Source organism: Equus przewalskii, chromosome 9 (assembly GCF_037783145.1).
Source record: "Equus przewalskii isolate Varuska chromosome 9, EquPr2, whole genome shotgun sequence".
Classification (NCBI taxonomy): Eukaryota; Metazoa; Chordata; class Mammalia; order Perissodactyla; family Equidae; genus Equus; species Equus przewalskii.
In genome coordinates this window covers 48,212,219-48,227,752 of record NC_091839.1, presented here as the reverse complement: position 1 = coordinate 48,227,752, position 15,534 = coordinate 48,212,219, and the positions used below count along the sequence as shown (strand labels likewise).

Below are 15,534 nucleotides of genomic sequence, written 5' to 3'. Positions count from 1 at the left end.
GAAGAGAAAAATTTCCCGAATTAAGGAAAACAGTCATTGAGGGGCTGGCCTGGTGGTGTAGTGGTTAAGTTCGCGTGCTCCACTTCGGTGGGCTGGAGTTCATGGGTTTGGATCCCAGGTGCAGACCTACACACCCACTCATCAAGCCATGCTGTGGTGGCATCCCTAATGCAAAATAGAGGAAGATTGGCATAGACGTTAGCTCAGCGACAATCTTCCTCAAGCAAAAAGAGGATTGGCAAGGGATGTTAGCTCAGGGCCAATCTTCCTCACCAAAAAAACAAACAAAACAAAAAAAGAGTCATTGAGTACCCACTTTTATTGCCAGTGGGGAAAAAGGGCTGTAGTTCCTTTTCTTGTATATAAGCTCCGTGTTCTCGTGTAGCTTATAGTCTAGTGAGGGACAGAACAATAAATAAATAAGTAAAACGTGTAATATGAGGGCCAGCCCTGTGGCCAAGTGGTTAAGTTTGCACTCTCTGCTTTGGTGGCCCAGGGTTTTGCCAGTTCAGATCCTGGGTGTGAACATGGCACCGCTCATCAAACCATGCTGAGGCAGCATCCCACCTAGCACAACCAGAGGCACTCACAACCAGAATATACAACTGTGTACGGGGGGGCTTTGATGAGAAGAAGAAGATGAAGAAAAAAAAATAGGTTGGCAACAGATGTTAGTTGAGGTGCCAGTCTTTGAAAAGAAAATGTGTGATATGTTATATGGTAATAAGTGCTGTGGAGCAAAATAAAACTAGAAAAGAGGATAAGGATAGGGAGGGCCAGAGGCAGGTTGTAATTTTAAAGAGAGTGGTCAGGAAGGCTTGAGTAAGTACCATTTGAGCAAAGACCTGAAGGAGGTGACAGACCGGTGCTGTGCAGAAGTCCAGAGGCAAGAGCATGTCTGGTGTGTTTGAGGACCTACAGAGAAGCCGTGAAAGCTCGTGTGCTGTGAGAAGGGGGGAGAGTAGTCAGAGATGTGATCAAGAGGTAATGGAGAGCTAGTTTGTGTTCTGCCTCGTATGCAGTTGTAAAGACTTGCTTTTACTCTGAGGTTGAAGCTGCTGGAAAGTTTTGAGCAGAGGAGTGATATGGTCCTTCTGGCTGCTAGACTGAGAACAGATTATAGAGAGGCAAGGGGAGAAGCAGGAAGGCCGGTTAGAGAACTATTGCAGCAACTCAGAGGTGAGCAGCCTGGGCTCAAGTGGTAGAAGTAGAGGTGGTGATAAGTGTCTGACTTCCAGTCGGAAGGTAGAGAAAGTATTTTGAAAGTAGAGCTGACAAAATTTTCTAAATGAGTACAATATGGTAAGCAAAATAGATCGAAAGACAATCCTCCATTGGCTGAGACGAGGAAGATTGTGGTAGGAGCAGATTTTATGAGGGAAGACTAAGATTTTGATATTGGACATATTTTTTTAGACATCCATTAAAATCCAAGTAGAGATGTTAAGTAGGCACTTGGATAATGAGCCTAGGGTTCAGGGAAGAGGTCCAAACTGGAGATTTAAATTTGGAAACTGTTTATGTATAAATAGTCTTTAAAGCTCTAAACTCTGGGCGAGATCACCAAGAGAGCAAGTATTGGTGAAAAGAAAAGTCTGAGGACTGGGCCCTCGAATATTCCCATGTTCAGATTTGTAAGATAAAGAGGAACCAAGAAAGGAGACCAAAGGAATGCTGGTGACCTAGGAGAAGAACCAAGAGTGTGATGCCCTGGAAAACGAACGACAGAGCATTTCAAGGAAGGGGAAGTGACGAACAGCTCAATGCTGTTAATGGGTCACTTGAGATGAGGCCTGAGAATTGGTCATTGGATTTAGCAGGAGGGACCACTAGTGACCTTGAAGAGGAATTTTGGTGTAGTGGTAGAGGCATAGGCCTGACTGAAGATGATTCGAGAGAAAATGTGAGAAGAGGAATTGCAGATGGCAAATATGGGTAAATCTTTTTGAGTATCACTCTTTATGAGAAGTAGAAAAATGGGAATGTTAGGTAGAGGAGGAAGTGAGATCAAAGATTTTTTTAAAAATGTGAGAGAAATTTCAAACATGTTTGTAATGCTGACAAGAATGTTCTGGAGTGAGGGAGAACTTGATGATCCAAGAGAGTCTCTGTTTTATGTTTTAATGCCCAAGAGAAATGGGATCCCATAGAGATCTTGGCCTCAGATCATCTCTAGTAGCAGAAGGGAAGGCAGAGTAAATGGCCCCAGATGAAGGCCTCTGGGTAGATGTGGTGGGAGCTTGTGGTAGTTCTCTTCTGATGTTCTCATTTCTCTGTGAAGTAGTAAGATCATTAGTTGAAGGTGAGGATGAGGAAGAGGTACTGGCTGATGATGGAGAGAGGAGAGAAGGTATGCAATAATCTTCTAGGAGATTTTAAGACTGAGCGGACTGGAGAAATGTAGTAGGAAATACTGTCCAGCTCTAAGGGCCCACTTAAAGTTTGTAGTCACAAATTTAAAGTGACATCAGTCAGCATTGTTGCTCACCAGCGTTTATACTACTGCAGGTGCATGTGGAGAAGAGAATAGGGTTAGAATTCAACAGATGCTGGGTTTTTTTTCCAGGCAAGTACAATGAATCAAGTAAGAAGCAAGAGAGTTGATATTATACCCAAATGAGTGTAATAATGGACCATGAAATCAAGTTGACTAAAAAGGGAAAGAAAGGCACTAAGGCAGTTCGGAACAGGGAAAAAGTTATAGGATCAAAGAATTATAGGTCCTGGTGGAATCAAAGAACTGTTGGAATTGGGGGCCTAGAGGAGGAGAGTTGGAAGGCTGGTTTGGTGCCAGAAAGTGGTTTTCTTGAAGTTGAAATTATAGAGAGATTGTACTTATTGGCAATGCCAAGATCTCTCAGTATCCCCATGGGAGTGAATGGCTGAAGCAGAGTGGAGGATAGATTCATTGGGGGAGAGGAGTTCAAGAAACTGAGAGGTCAGGATATTGGAAGAAACATCATCAAGCATATGAGAGGAGTGCTGTTAGAGAGAATGATAGTAGCTACAATCTTCAAGGAATGAGGGGAGGTGAAGTAGGAAACAGTAGGCGAATGCACCAAGGAGAGTTAGTGGCTGGTGTGATCTGATGACGTGAGATGCAAAGCTAGAGCTTTTTGGGAGGAGGAAGGGAGCATCTTCTAGAAAAGCAATGTGGACCAAGGAGTAAACCTACCTTATCTGCAAGTCAAGCGGTATCAGAGGAGTGGGAGAATAAACAGCCACCATTGGAGAGAGCTGTGTAGGAGGTAGTGCTTAATAAGCAATTTACTGACAAACATAAATTAATATGGTAAAAATTAAATTGGGGGATTCCCAGTAAATCATAAAATAAAGTATATTTGTTTAACATGGTTAACTAAGGAATTCCGGTTCCCAACCTTAGTGTATTCTGAAGGAGGTGGAGTGTCAGTAATTGTTTGTAGCAGATCATTGCTTAATAGAAGAGAATGTCCAGTGTCTAAGGTAAAAGGATCTTGTCATCTGTGGTCGGTGGCAAATAAATTAGCTTGATTGGAGAAGAGTAGATGCTAGAAATATTTTTTTGAATGGGTTTTTTGAATGAGATGAAGGAGGCACATTTAGCAGACACATCAGGCTTAGAATTTGCAGTTTGAGGGAGCCATTATAGATTCGTAATGATAATGCTGAGATAGATTGTTCTAGACCCTTTCGTGGTGATCTAGATGATCACTAAAGAAATTTCTCTGACAACATGAATTTAGTTCAGTTTTAGGTTTCTGTTAGTTCTGCATTTCTAAATGTGACATTTTATTATTTAGTGTTGAATGTTTTTTTCTCAATATTGATGTAATTTGGGGAGGGGAAAGAGTTTTAAAATATTTCTTACCATACATTTCTCTCATTTTAAATCTAGATTTTACTTTGTTAGCAATGGACATGCCCAGCACAGCTCCATGCGATCTTCAGCCTCAGCCAGTTACATCAATGATACAACTTTTTGGTTGGGATGATATCATCTGGCCCCAAGTTGTAGCAAGATATTTAAGTCATTTCCTACAAAATAGGTAAGTGGTTTTACTTCAGGTATGCACAGTAATGTAAATGGTAGATCAGTACACTAGGAAAGTAAGAATTTTCACAAATAAAAACTGATCTTGGGGCCGGCCCGGTGGCACAGCAGTTAAGTTCGCACGTTCTGCTTCTCAGCAGCCCAGGGTTCACTGGTTCGGATCCCGGGTGCGGACGTGGCACTGCTTGGCAAAAGCCATGCTGGGGTAGGCGTCCCAAGTATGAAGAAGAAGAAGATGGGCATGGATGTTTGCTCAGGGCCAGTCTTCCTCAGCAAAAAGAGGAGGATTGGCAGGAGTTAACTCAGGGCTAATCTTCCTCAAAGAAAAAAAAAAACTGCTCTTTACTACATGTATGCTCACTTTGGTAGTTTTTTGCTTTTGGACATGTCAGCACTTTGATGGGAGTAATAGTACGAAAGCTCATTTATGTTTCGTGGCCTGCTTTTTTAAAAAAATGCTGATGCTTATGCCCTTTTTCAAAGTTGTTTTTGTAGGACTACCTTATTCTCATCCTGAAATGACCTTTCTACACTCAGTACTGTGAAAGAAATTATACAGTTAATATTTCTGAATCTGTAAGACACTGGTATATTATTGTCATTTTAGATTTAATGATAGCTTTCCTTTTCACAGCTAGGTTTTTATGGGGTTTTTAAATTTTTTTTTATTTTTTTATTACTTTTTGGTGAGGAAGATTGGCCCTGAACTAATAACATCTGTTGCCAGTCTTTCTCTTTTTGCTTGAGGAAGATTGTTGCTGAGCTAACATCTGTGCCAATCTTCCTCTGCTTTATATGTGAGATGCCACCAAGGTATAACTTGATGAATGGTGGGTAGGTCTGAGGATCTGAGCTTGTGAACCCCTGGCCACCAAAGCGGAGCTTGCAAACTTAACCACTATGCCACCGGGCCAGCCCACAGCTAGACTTCTAAAGATTTGACTCTTGTGCGTTCATGAACAAGACATTTCACCACCGTGAACACTGGTTTCCTTATTTATAAGAATCTCCTGCCTCTTTACATAGGAGATCTGAAGAAGCCCAAGAGAAAGAATATAACATAAAGTTAAAATAGAAAGAGTGTACAGTAAAAGGAAGATTTGAATAAGAATATCAAATGGAGGAAAGTAAAATAAATACACAAATCTAAGAGACCAATGTGGTTCTTGTCCAGGCTGCCAGTGGGTGGAAATGAGGAGTGAGCAGTCAGTAAGGTAGTCTTCTCATAAGGAAGGTCATTAACCAGAGTCATTAAGTCATATCTCATTGGCTTTCAGTTGTAAAGTCAGGGTACAGTTTGATTACTTTTAAGGTCCCTTCTAGCTTGAGAATTCTGTAATAACAAACATTTATATTATTTGTTAAGCAGTTTTGCCAAAATTATCTGAAATAATTTTAGTTTTTAAAATCATATTGGTGTATTAGTAACAGTTGAAGAAACTGAAATGCAAAGATGTCAGAGCTTTGGGAAGGTTGTACGGGTAATAAATGACCAATTTGAGTTCTTCTGTATTGTGTATTCTTTTCATGACAACTTATATTTAAAGTATTTCAAAATAGTAGTTTTAGAGTTATGATTTCTATGTATTTTTAAAATTTCTGACTTTACATAACACTTTATATAGTTCACTTAAGACCATCCTCATCCTCTCTACCCCCACTTATGAAATGATTCGAAATGAGACCTAGCCTTTGGCTTCACAGAAAGAATTGAAATAAAATAATCCTGTCAGATGTTATTTGGGAATTCTTTAATAACTGCGTGTGGGATGGGGCAGCAGGAAACGAGGGGATAGGAATGGGGTTGGTCAGGAGACCCACAGAGGAAGATATTTTGTCTTTAACATCTTTCTTACATATATGGTCATGACTGCTTCTGTTTATTTACTCTGAGGGCCACTGTTCTTTATTCTGCTCGCCACCTCCTTCATTATTATCTCACCAGCTAATTATAAGCTCCTTCCTTGCTTTTCCCGTTTTAACCATATTCTTCCTTACCTCTCTCCTTTGGCATGAGCCTACACATATGCCATCAGTGGAAAAAAGAAAATCAAAAATTAGAACATTACAAGTGAAAGCAAGAGTATTTATTTAAAATGTCCTTTTGTGTATATCTGTAGTATTCATCTTCAGCAATGCATGTCTGAGCTAGTGGGTTTGTCTTTAAAATAAGTGAGGCCAAGAGATGGGGAATGTTAGAGTGTTTTCATTTCTTAATCTCTATGCTCATGGAACATATTGCCAGAGTTTTGTTTTTATTTTTGTTTTTAACGTCCATCAACTTACTTTTACAGCATGTTGTGTGAAGCACTTTCTCATTCAGGCTGTGTGTCTTTTCAAGCCCTAACGGTGAGATCTTGGATCCGCTGCATTTTGCAAATGTATGTAAAAAACCTCTCTGTGCCTGATGATGTGTTCGTTGATTTAAGTCCTGAACAGGCAGTTGGTAAGTATTGCAGGTATTTTGCTTTCTGGATGGCTAAACATGTTTAAAATTTCCTGTTTTGTTGCATAAATTAATATAAAAGACACAAAACGTATTTGTAATTAGGTATGACTATAAGCAAATTTATTTCCTTTTGCAGCCTGTTTCTTTTCCTTGATATTTTCCTGTTACTATATATGACAAATTTCTCTTCTATAAAGATAAAAGAACTTGTTTCCTTGGAAGCCAGGAACGAAAACTTGCTCTCAGGTGACAAGCCATTTTTTTACCTTGAAGAAACTGATCACAAAAAAAAGTGGAAATATGAAGTAAATAACCAGATATCACACTGTGAACACCCCAAAAAGAAAAATATCCAATTATGAATAATTCTCTCCCATTTTATATTAGATGTTTTTCCTTTCTTCTGCTTTACTATTAGTCACTGAGTGGTACTTGTACTTTTTTTTTTTTCAATATCTTGTACAGTTCTGGTTGTCTGTAGGCAATGCCATTTCTTAGTGCTTATGGTCATTTATAAATCACACAAAGACTAGAGTGAAAAAATGCTCCAAATTTACCTGGATATCTTATTACATCCGTTGGCTTTACATGAATAACTTTTGGGCTAGGACACTCACAAGTACATGTTTGTTTTTAAGTAAAACCTTTCCTTACTGAGAGAAACTTAATTCAAAGTTTTTAATTATGTGGAAATTTAAATTTTAAAAGAAAGCATGTTGTAAGTGAAGAATGCTACATTCTCTGCTCTCTCATCTGTATATATATAAAATATAGATTTATATAATGCATGTATACTATTACTATATTATTTTATCTTAACAGAAAAAGAGTACATGGAACAGTTGGCTGAACTGACAAGGTTGCTGTTTAAACTCTCAGAAGTAAAGAATATTTTCTCAGAGGCACAAGTCGAATATTCACCCATCCCAGAAGACCCTAGAAAAGCACTTGTTCAATTCCTTGAGGTATTTTCATTTATTATATAATTGTATATAATTGTCCAAATCAGTTACAATTATTAAAAGTAAAGAATGATACGTGAAAACCTTACTCTAAGGCTGATCTAAATTGTAGGAATATCTTACTGCTTAAATTACCGGATAACAATATTCTTCGGGAGCTTAGGAACTATATTTCTTTGTATATGGTCCATAATAGTTCCAACATAATGTTTGCCTCCCTGTAGCAAGCACTGTAAATTTTACAGTAAAATTTTAGTGTATTCAGCATAAGCACCAACCACTTCATATCATAGTATGGTTGGTGCTTTAAAATCTGATCCATTCATTTTGTTTTGTCTCTATAATAAATAGTGCCATTCAACATTTTATTTTTAATTATTAATTTTGTAGACTCTATCTTAGGTGATAGTCTTTGCTTTGCAGCCTAGTTGAGGTTGTTAATGTGTTTGGATTAGTGTTTTTGTAAACTGTTCACAGTAAAAGTTGGCTTATTTTCCCACAGAGTGGTTGGTATTAACTGCAATGAAAATAATTACAACCCATAAGCTCTTTCCATAAGTGTGAATTCTTCATTCTTTTCCATTAAGTTAAAGCACAATTGTACGACCATTAGGGATGTCATATAAATCCTAAAAATATTTAGTAATAGTGTGTGCAGATGTAAAATACACGTTTCTGTTGAGCCTTTTATTTATTTGTTCATTAGATCTCAACCTGTAATTAATTAAACCCCTGTGCTAGCAACCATACTGGACCAGAAAGGGAGGTAGAAGTCATGCACTCCACCGATCATTTTCAAAGGCTCTCCTAATTTAATCCAGTCCAAATTAACTGTTCTTCATCACTCAGTAAATAATAGTTGTTTGCTGTATGCTAAATGGTATTATGCTAGGATTTCTTAGGAATTCAAAGAACCAAAAGAAGTAGTCCTTGATCTTAGAGAACTTTTACTTGTCTGAGAATACAAGATATACACAAAAGGTTAAAATAATAATAGAAGACGGTATATACTAAGTGTCACTTAGTTGATAGATCAATCAGTAGGTTAAGAATTCAGAGCATCTTGGTCTAAGAAGTTTGGGTTTTATCCTGTGACCAGTGTGAAGGCTTTATAAATTTTTAAGTAGGTCTGATTTGATCAAATGTCTTTAAAGAAAATTAGTAACAATGAAGTAGATTAAAGTTGAGAAGAACTATTGGCCAGAAACTAGTGAGATTTAGAAGGAATTGAAGATTGAATTATGGGATTTTTGAGTGAATATGAAATAAATACTGTGTTTAACTAGAAGAATGATGATACCTTAAGGAGAAATAGGAACATCATGGTTTGGAGTAGGGGAGAAGTAAGTGAAGAGTTCAGTTTTAAACTTGTTTAGTTTGAGATTGAGTCTCAGGGGTCCCCAAAATCATCCATAGGTGCTATGTTCACTAGGAGGACTCATGGAAATCAGACTCACAGAAATAGTTGTACTCAAAGCTCTGACTTATTACAGTGAAAGGATTCATAGCACTGTCAGCCAAGAGAAAAGGTACATGGGGTGAAGTCGGGATGAACCAGGCACAGCTTCCAAGAGTCCTCTCCCAAGTGTTACACTGGACATGCTTAATTTTTCCAGCAAGGAATTGTGACAACACCTGTGAAATGTTATCTACCAGGGAAACTCATTAGCGACTCAGTGCCCAGGGTTTTTAATGGGGGCTGGTCACATAGGCCCCCTTTACCTGGCACTTATAAAATTCCAGACTCCCAGAAGGGAAGTAGATATTCAGCATAAACTATACTGTTTGCACAGACAGTTTAGACTCAGTGAGCCATCCTTATCTGGAAATGGTAGGGAAAATCTAAGGTTCTAAATACCAGCCAAGGGTTTGCCTTGCAAGTAGGACTTTTTAAGGACAGCAGTCTTGGACCTGCCCTGTTAACTCTTTTCTGCACAAAAATGATAATATGACATGTAAATAGTGATAGTCAAGGCACCGAGAAATACACATCTCGTAGTCTAGGGAGGCTAAGGCTAAACATAGAGAAATATTGAGATCTAGGGCATTGGTTCTGTAAAGTGTGTTTCATAGAGCTCTGGGGGTTATTGATACCTTTTCAGGAGTTCTACGAGCTCAACAGTATATTGACATTTGCACAAATAGTGCAAAAGGCTTTAGCATAAATCAACACCATGGCCCTAGATTATACCAGTAGTCATTTTAATTTTCACTGCCATACAATCACAGGGAAAAAAAAGCCAGTTTCATTTAAGAATATCTTTAATGAAGCAGTAAAATTATAAATGTTATTAAATTTTGACCCTTGAATACATGTCCTTTTAATGTTCTGTGAATGACAATGAGATGTGCACCTAAAGCACTATAGCTGCATCCCGAAGCAAGATTGTGTCTAAATAAAAGGCATTTGTGTGATCATTTGAGTTGCAAGCTGAACTGACTGCTTTTATCTTGAAAGAACAACTGACAAGGTATGGCTATTCAGACTGGGATATGTGGCAGACGTTTTCTCAAAAATGAATGAAATGAGCCTATCACTTCAAAGAACACAGTTGACAGCCTTTGTTGCCAATAACTTAATTTGAGCTTTTAAGAAAATTAGAATTTTGGAAAACTTGTGTTTCCCATCATGAGCTTAGGAGTTTCTTGATACTTAAAGACTTTTCTGATGACATTGGTGGTGGTATTAATGAATATGATTTTTTTAATATGGATAATGAAATCTGTCAACATCGGGAAGCTGTATAACTCAGTGAACCAAAATTTTCCAAATGACCAGTACAGGCTTTTTCAAAAGCACACATGGGTATAAAACATCCATTCGAAGAACAAGTTAGACCAATGGCTTTTATTGTAGCAGAGTCAAGATGTTTGTTGACATGGATTCCATATAACAACTAACCTTTAAGAAATACCACTTGTCATATTTTGGTGTAATATCAAAGAGGAATTCCCACAGTTATCTGAAAAATCTATTAAAATACTTCTTCCTCTTCTAGCTACATATATTTGTATAGACTGAATTGTTTTCATCTGCAACATTTTGCAACAGATTGTATGCAGAGGCAGATATGAGAATCCAGCTATCTTCTGTTAAGCCAGACATTAAAGAGATTTGTAGAAATGTAAAAAAAAATGCCACTTCTTCCTACATTTTTTTTGTTTTGGAAAATAAGTTATTTTTCACTTAAAATATGTTACTTATGTTAACATAACGTTTATTATTTTTAAATGAACTAATAAATAATCTTAATTTTTTTCTTTTAATTTCTAATATGGTAAATATTAATAGATAAAACCCAAATAATAATAAACTCTTAAGATTCTCAATTTTTAAGTGTATAAAAGGGAAATTAAACCAAAAAGTTTGAGGGGCTGGCCAGGTGGCATAGCGGTTAAGTGCACAGTGGTCCAGGGTTAGCCGGTTTGGATCCCAGGTACGGACATGGCACCACTTGCCAAGCCAGGCTGTGGTAGGCGTCCCACATATAAAGTAGAGGAAGATGGGTACTGATGTTAGCTCAGGGCCGGTCTTCCTCAGCAAAAAGAGGAGGATTGGCAACAGATGTTAGCTCAGGACTAATCTTCCTCAAAAAAAAGTTTGTGAACTCTGGTCTAGAGAAAGAAGTGTAGAGAAGAGCAGAGGGCTGAACTGAAAAGAGGGTTCATTAAGCCTCTCTCTTGCTCTCATCTGTCCACCTCACAGTCAATCACTCAAGTTCTCTCAGTTCTTTATCCTTTCCTCCATTCCACATTTTATTATCAACATGGCTAACTTTAAGATCACCTTGGACAACTTATCTTAAGCCCTCATTTCAAAGCTTCTCCGATAGTCTTTCAAGTGACCTTCACTCCTGCTTTACTTCATGCCCCCACTCCCGTGACTAACTGAGCCCTGGCGTCCCTTGGAGCATCTGAAAGCTCTTTGACTGTCACCACCTGCCTCCAGCTCTCGGAGGGCCCTCATCATGACCTTCTCCTCCTTTTTCTGTAAGTGCATCATCTTCTCAAGGGCTCACTTCCTTCCCTATCCACCTAATTAGACCCCTGGGGGCCTCACTTCAACTACTCTCACCAACACCCTCACAATCTTCCACCCTTTCTCTTTCAGTCATACCTACAAACCCTCTCAACCTTGGATGGGAGCAACCACTTGCTTTCTTTCCTTTGTCTTATCTGCTGAGAGCTGCAGGAGAAAAATCATATAACTATGCATATTGGTGCTGTTTATGCCCAATTTAGGTCATTGAAATACACTTTAAGTTTCCAGTAATGGCTTGAAAACTCTACTGCTCTTCTCAAACTTCTAACCCATCTCTAGCCAGTCTTCTCTTGATTCTTTTTGTGACTTCTTGCCTTTTGTTTATTCTCACTTTTCCTCAACTTACTTTTTCATTTATTTCCCTCTTCACTGTACTTTTCTTACTGCCTTAGTTCAAATTTCTCTCTATTGCTCCCCCATTTTGCCATCTGTACCCCTTGTGCCTCATCCTCTTTTCCTCTGAGAAAGTTAAGCTGGAATCTAATGGCTCACAAAGAAAATTCTGGAGGAAAAAGTCAATTCATCTCACAAAGCTGAACTGTAAAGAGATCTTATTTGTAAGAATTTGGTCACCTTCCTTGTAGGTCTTCCTTGTACAAATTTGGGGATTTGGAATTCCCAGTCATATACTAGGATGTTTGGAAGTCCTGAAGTGATTTGGTTACAAGCTTCTTTTCTATCAGTTCCACATATCTTTTTACTAATACTTTGCTGAGTCAGACCTTGTATGAATAATTACTGGTGAATTGATGTTTTATTCTTCTTTTAACCTTTATTTTAATTATAAAAGGCAAGACTTAATTCTTTTCACTTGCTTTTTAGTGCCTATGAACATTTATTGGAAAGTTAAGGATGAAGGCTTATGTAAGGGGCTGTCTGTGTATAGAGGGGGAGAGAAATTATCTTTATTTTTCAAAGTCTGTATTGTATAAAACTTGGAAAGCTAAATCCTGTTTTTTCTTATTTATAGGCTGTTGGTATAACTTATGGGAATCTGCAGAAACTTTCTGATAAATCTGCCATGGTCACAAAGTCCTTAGAATACCTTGGTGAAATATTAAAATATATAAAACCTTATTTGGGAAAAAAAGTTTCCAGTGCAGGGCTGCAACTGACTTATAGGATGATGGGTATGTATTTCTGACATTAAAACTTCCTTTGGTTGAGGCTATAGTATCATGATGGATAGGAATATACTAAGAATAATCTAAAAGACAGTGATTTAACTTACAATAATTCATGTTGGCTTTCAAGTGTATCTCTGTCTTTCCCCACCTTCTTTCAGAACTTTTCTTGTTATGCTTGTGTTACTATTAAAATTAATTACGATCAATTCTGAAAATATGCCAACATCAATCTGCTATCAGTAGTCTGTTGTGAGTCACTCCCGTTGTGAATACCTGGATAATTAAAATGCACCTTTTCTTAATGCTTGCTGTGCTTTGTTAGAATTTAAAATATCAGAAAACCATCACTCCATTCTACTTTTATGGTCTACTCTGTACGAAGGAGGTCAGGAAAGAATTTATTCCAGCACTAAAGATATTTAAGCTTCAAACCTTGTTTCTCACATTACTATGCTTTCTCCTTTCAAAAAGAAATCTTTTTTCTGTGCCTGTTCTGTAACAACAGAGTTCATCCTTCTTTAGGAAGTCAGTAATTTGAATACCTTTGTTCACTAAAACCATGTTGCTAACCAAAAATAGGAACTGGATAAAGGGAAATGAGAAGGATTTCCTTAGAAGTTTTTATACAGAATTTAAGTTTTTTAGTTTTTTTTTTTTTTATTTCTCTGTGGCCAAAACCTTATATCTGTTCCCTTTGATCTTGTGAACATATGAATAAACCTGATTTGGGCTGTCTGAAACCTTTTATCTTTGTTGTGAAAGATAAAGGAGAATACGAAAATGTGTAAATATGGATGATGTAGAATATAGTGAAAGCTATAGTAGCAATTCAGGCATCTTAATTTTAGAGAAAAATATGTGAGAATTTATTATAAATTTAACATAGTGAAATGTAGATTAATAAATATTTCAGCACTTAGGCTTATAATTTATTAGTCTCTATTAAATTTTCGCCATGCTAAATGTACGATTTCAGGGTATATCTCTATTTTTAAAAATATATGATAGTCTTATCAGGAACTACAAAATCGTATTTGGAGTGGTGATATGCAGCTCTTAGGAAGAATTGAGGGGTTCTTTGTTTTGTTACGTGGTTGGTTTTTGACTTAGCGGCAGGTGATCTGTGTCGTTTCCTTTCGTCCAGCTCTCAGAGACTGGGAATAGAGTATACTGCTACAGTGTTGCCTATTTATTCATTTGAAATTAGGAGCAGATAACTTTCTGTCTTCTATGTGTAAAAGATTTAGAACAAAATGGAGAAAGAGCAAGTATAAACTTTTGAGAGGTCACACCTGTTTTAAGTGTGTGGGGTTGGGATCTCCTATCCACTAGATGGAGAGAGAGCTAACCACTGAAACTCTGTTCTTTCTTGACTTTGCCAGCTCCCAGCTGGGGATCCCTCTGCTGTTCACTTGCAAGGCTGCTAGCAGAAGGCGCAAAATGTTGATAAAATCGCATTTCAGAGTAGGGCGTCTGGGGTCTTAATTGTTGCTCTGTAATTTCTGAGAAAGCAGGATTGAGTCGTCTGTAATATCTTCAACTTTCCTCCTCTTTATATCATTTTTTTGGTTTTTCTGTTTCTTTATATCTTTTACTTTTCTGTTTCCATGCCTTATGATCATCCTTCTCTCTTCTGTTATTCTTCTCCTTCCTTTTGTTTTTTAATTGAAATTCTACCCATGACCCTTTAATGCCCAGCCCCGATGTCCCACCTTTCCCGAACTCCCAAGGAGACTTGCTCTCCCTGACTGAGCTTCTTCTGTCCTTCTCTTATAATATTTTTCGTAGCTTACCATTTACTATAATTATTTGTGTACTCGGCATGTCCCTGCTAAATTTTAAACTTACTCATGGTAGTGGCCATATCTTTTGAACTTTTCATCCTATTGTCATGTTATATTTCGAACAAATAAGAACATTTACTGCGTGTGTATCAGGCACTGGATTGAGAATTGGGGATACTTCAGTTAAAGAGCTCCATTGTAGGAAATGGCATATACTAAATAAATATCTCTGAAACTTAATAATTTTACAAACCGAGCTAATAATACATAATGTATTTTTTAATGTTTCTAAATGAGCAAAGTTACTGTGTAATTATAAATACATTTGTAAGTATATATTGTAATGATCCCAATCCTTTTTTTTAAGGTATGATATATACATGGAGTAGAAAATAAGTAAATACATATGAACTCTCATAGTGTGGCTCTCTTATGATTGTGGGAGTATGTTCCTGATAGTTTTTCTATATTTTCAGCTTCATCCGTAAATAAGTAACATGTTTAGAGCCAGGAAAAAGACTTGGCTTTTTACAAAGCTATTTATTTAAACCTTTCCCAGAGTTTTTTACTTTAAAATTTCTTTCTCTTTGGACTTTTAATACCATACACACTCAAATATTCTTTGCTGAAACTTAAAAAAGTGGAGATCTAAAATAGCAGTAAAACAAATGTATCACCTCTGCCTTCTATGATCTTAAAACTTAAGCTCTTCAGCAAAGCATTTTAACCATTGCGGAAGACGAAGTACAAGGGTAGGTGATGCATTTTTGGTTGGAAGGTCCTTGCTCTTTATCAGTTAATACCTGTGTGACACCTAAGAATGATATGAATCATTTCAAATGCCAGTGGGGATGGCAGTTCCTCTTATGGGTATATTAATGTTAGTTAGAATGTGAGTTCTTCTTACGTTGCTGTCATTCCCAAGTTTTCCACCTTCTAGAAAAATGAGGAGCAAGCCAATGTTATTTAAAATATTGCTAAGTGAGCATTGTGTTTCTTTATGATTGATTATTGTATTTCCTTTTGCAACAGAAGATTAATGTTGCTGTTTGTTGTTCTTAGAAGTGATTATTGGTTGGGTTATTTTTTAAGCATCAATATACTCTTCGCTAAGCATATTTTTGTTTTCCTTCAAAG

General features: G+C 37.3%; 1 protein-coding gene across 5 annotated transcripts in view; it reads left to right on the top strand.

Annotated features, from left to right (window-relative positions):
- MMS22L (MMS22 like, DNA repair protein) overlaps nt 1-15,534 on the top strand; it is a 124,588-nt gene that overhangs the window by 90,055 nt on the left and 18,999 nt on the right. For 4 of the 5 annotated variants that reach the window (XM_008515934.2, XM_070556706.1, XM_070556707.1 and 1 more), the window contains 4 exons: nt 3,878-4,028; nt 6,328-6,479; nt 7,305-7,447; nt 12,457-12,616. In XM_008515934.2, the coding sequence (XP_008514156.1) occupies nt 3,878-4,028; nt 6,328-6,479; nt 7,305-7,447; nt 12,457-12,616 (606 nt within the window). The remainder of the gene's footprint in view (nt 1-3,877; nt 4,029-6,327; nt 6,480-7,304; nt 7,448-12,456; nt 12,617-15,534) is intronic. The other variant, XM_070556704.1, reaches the window with a different exon arrangement.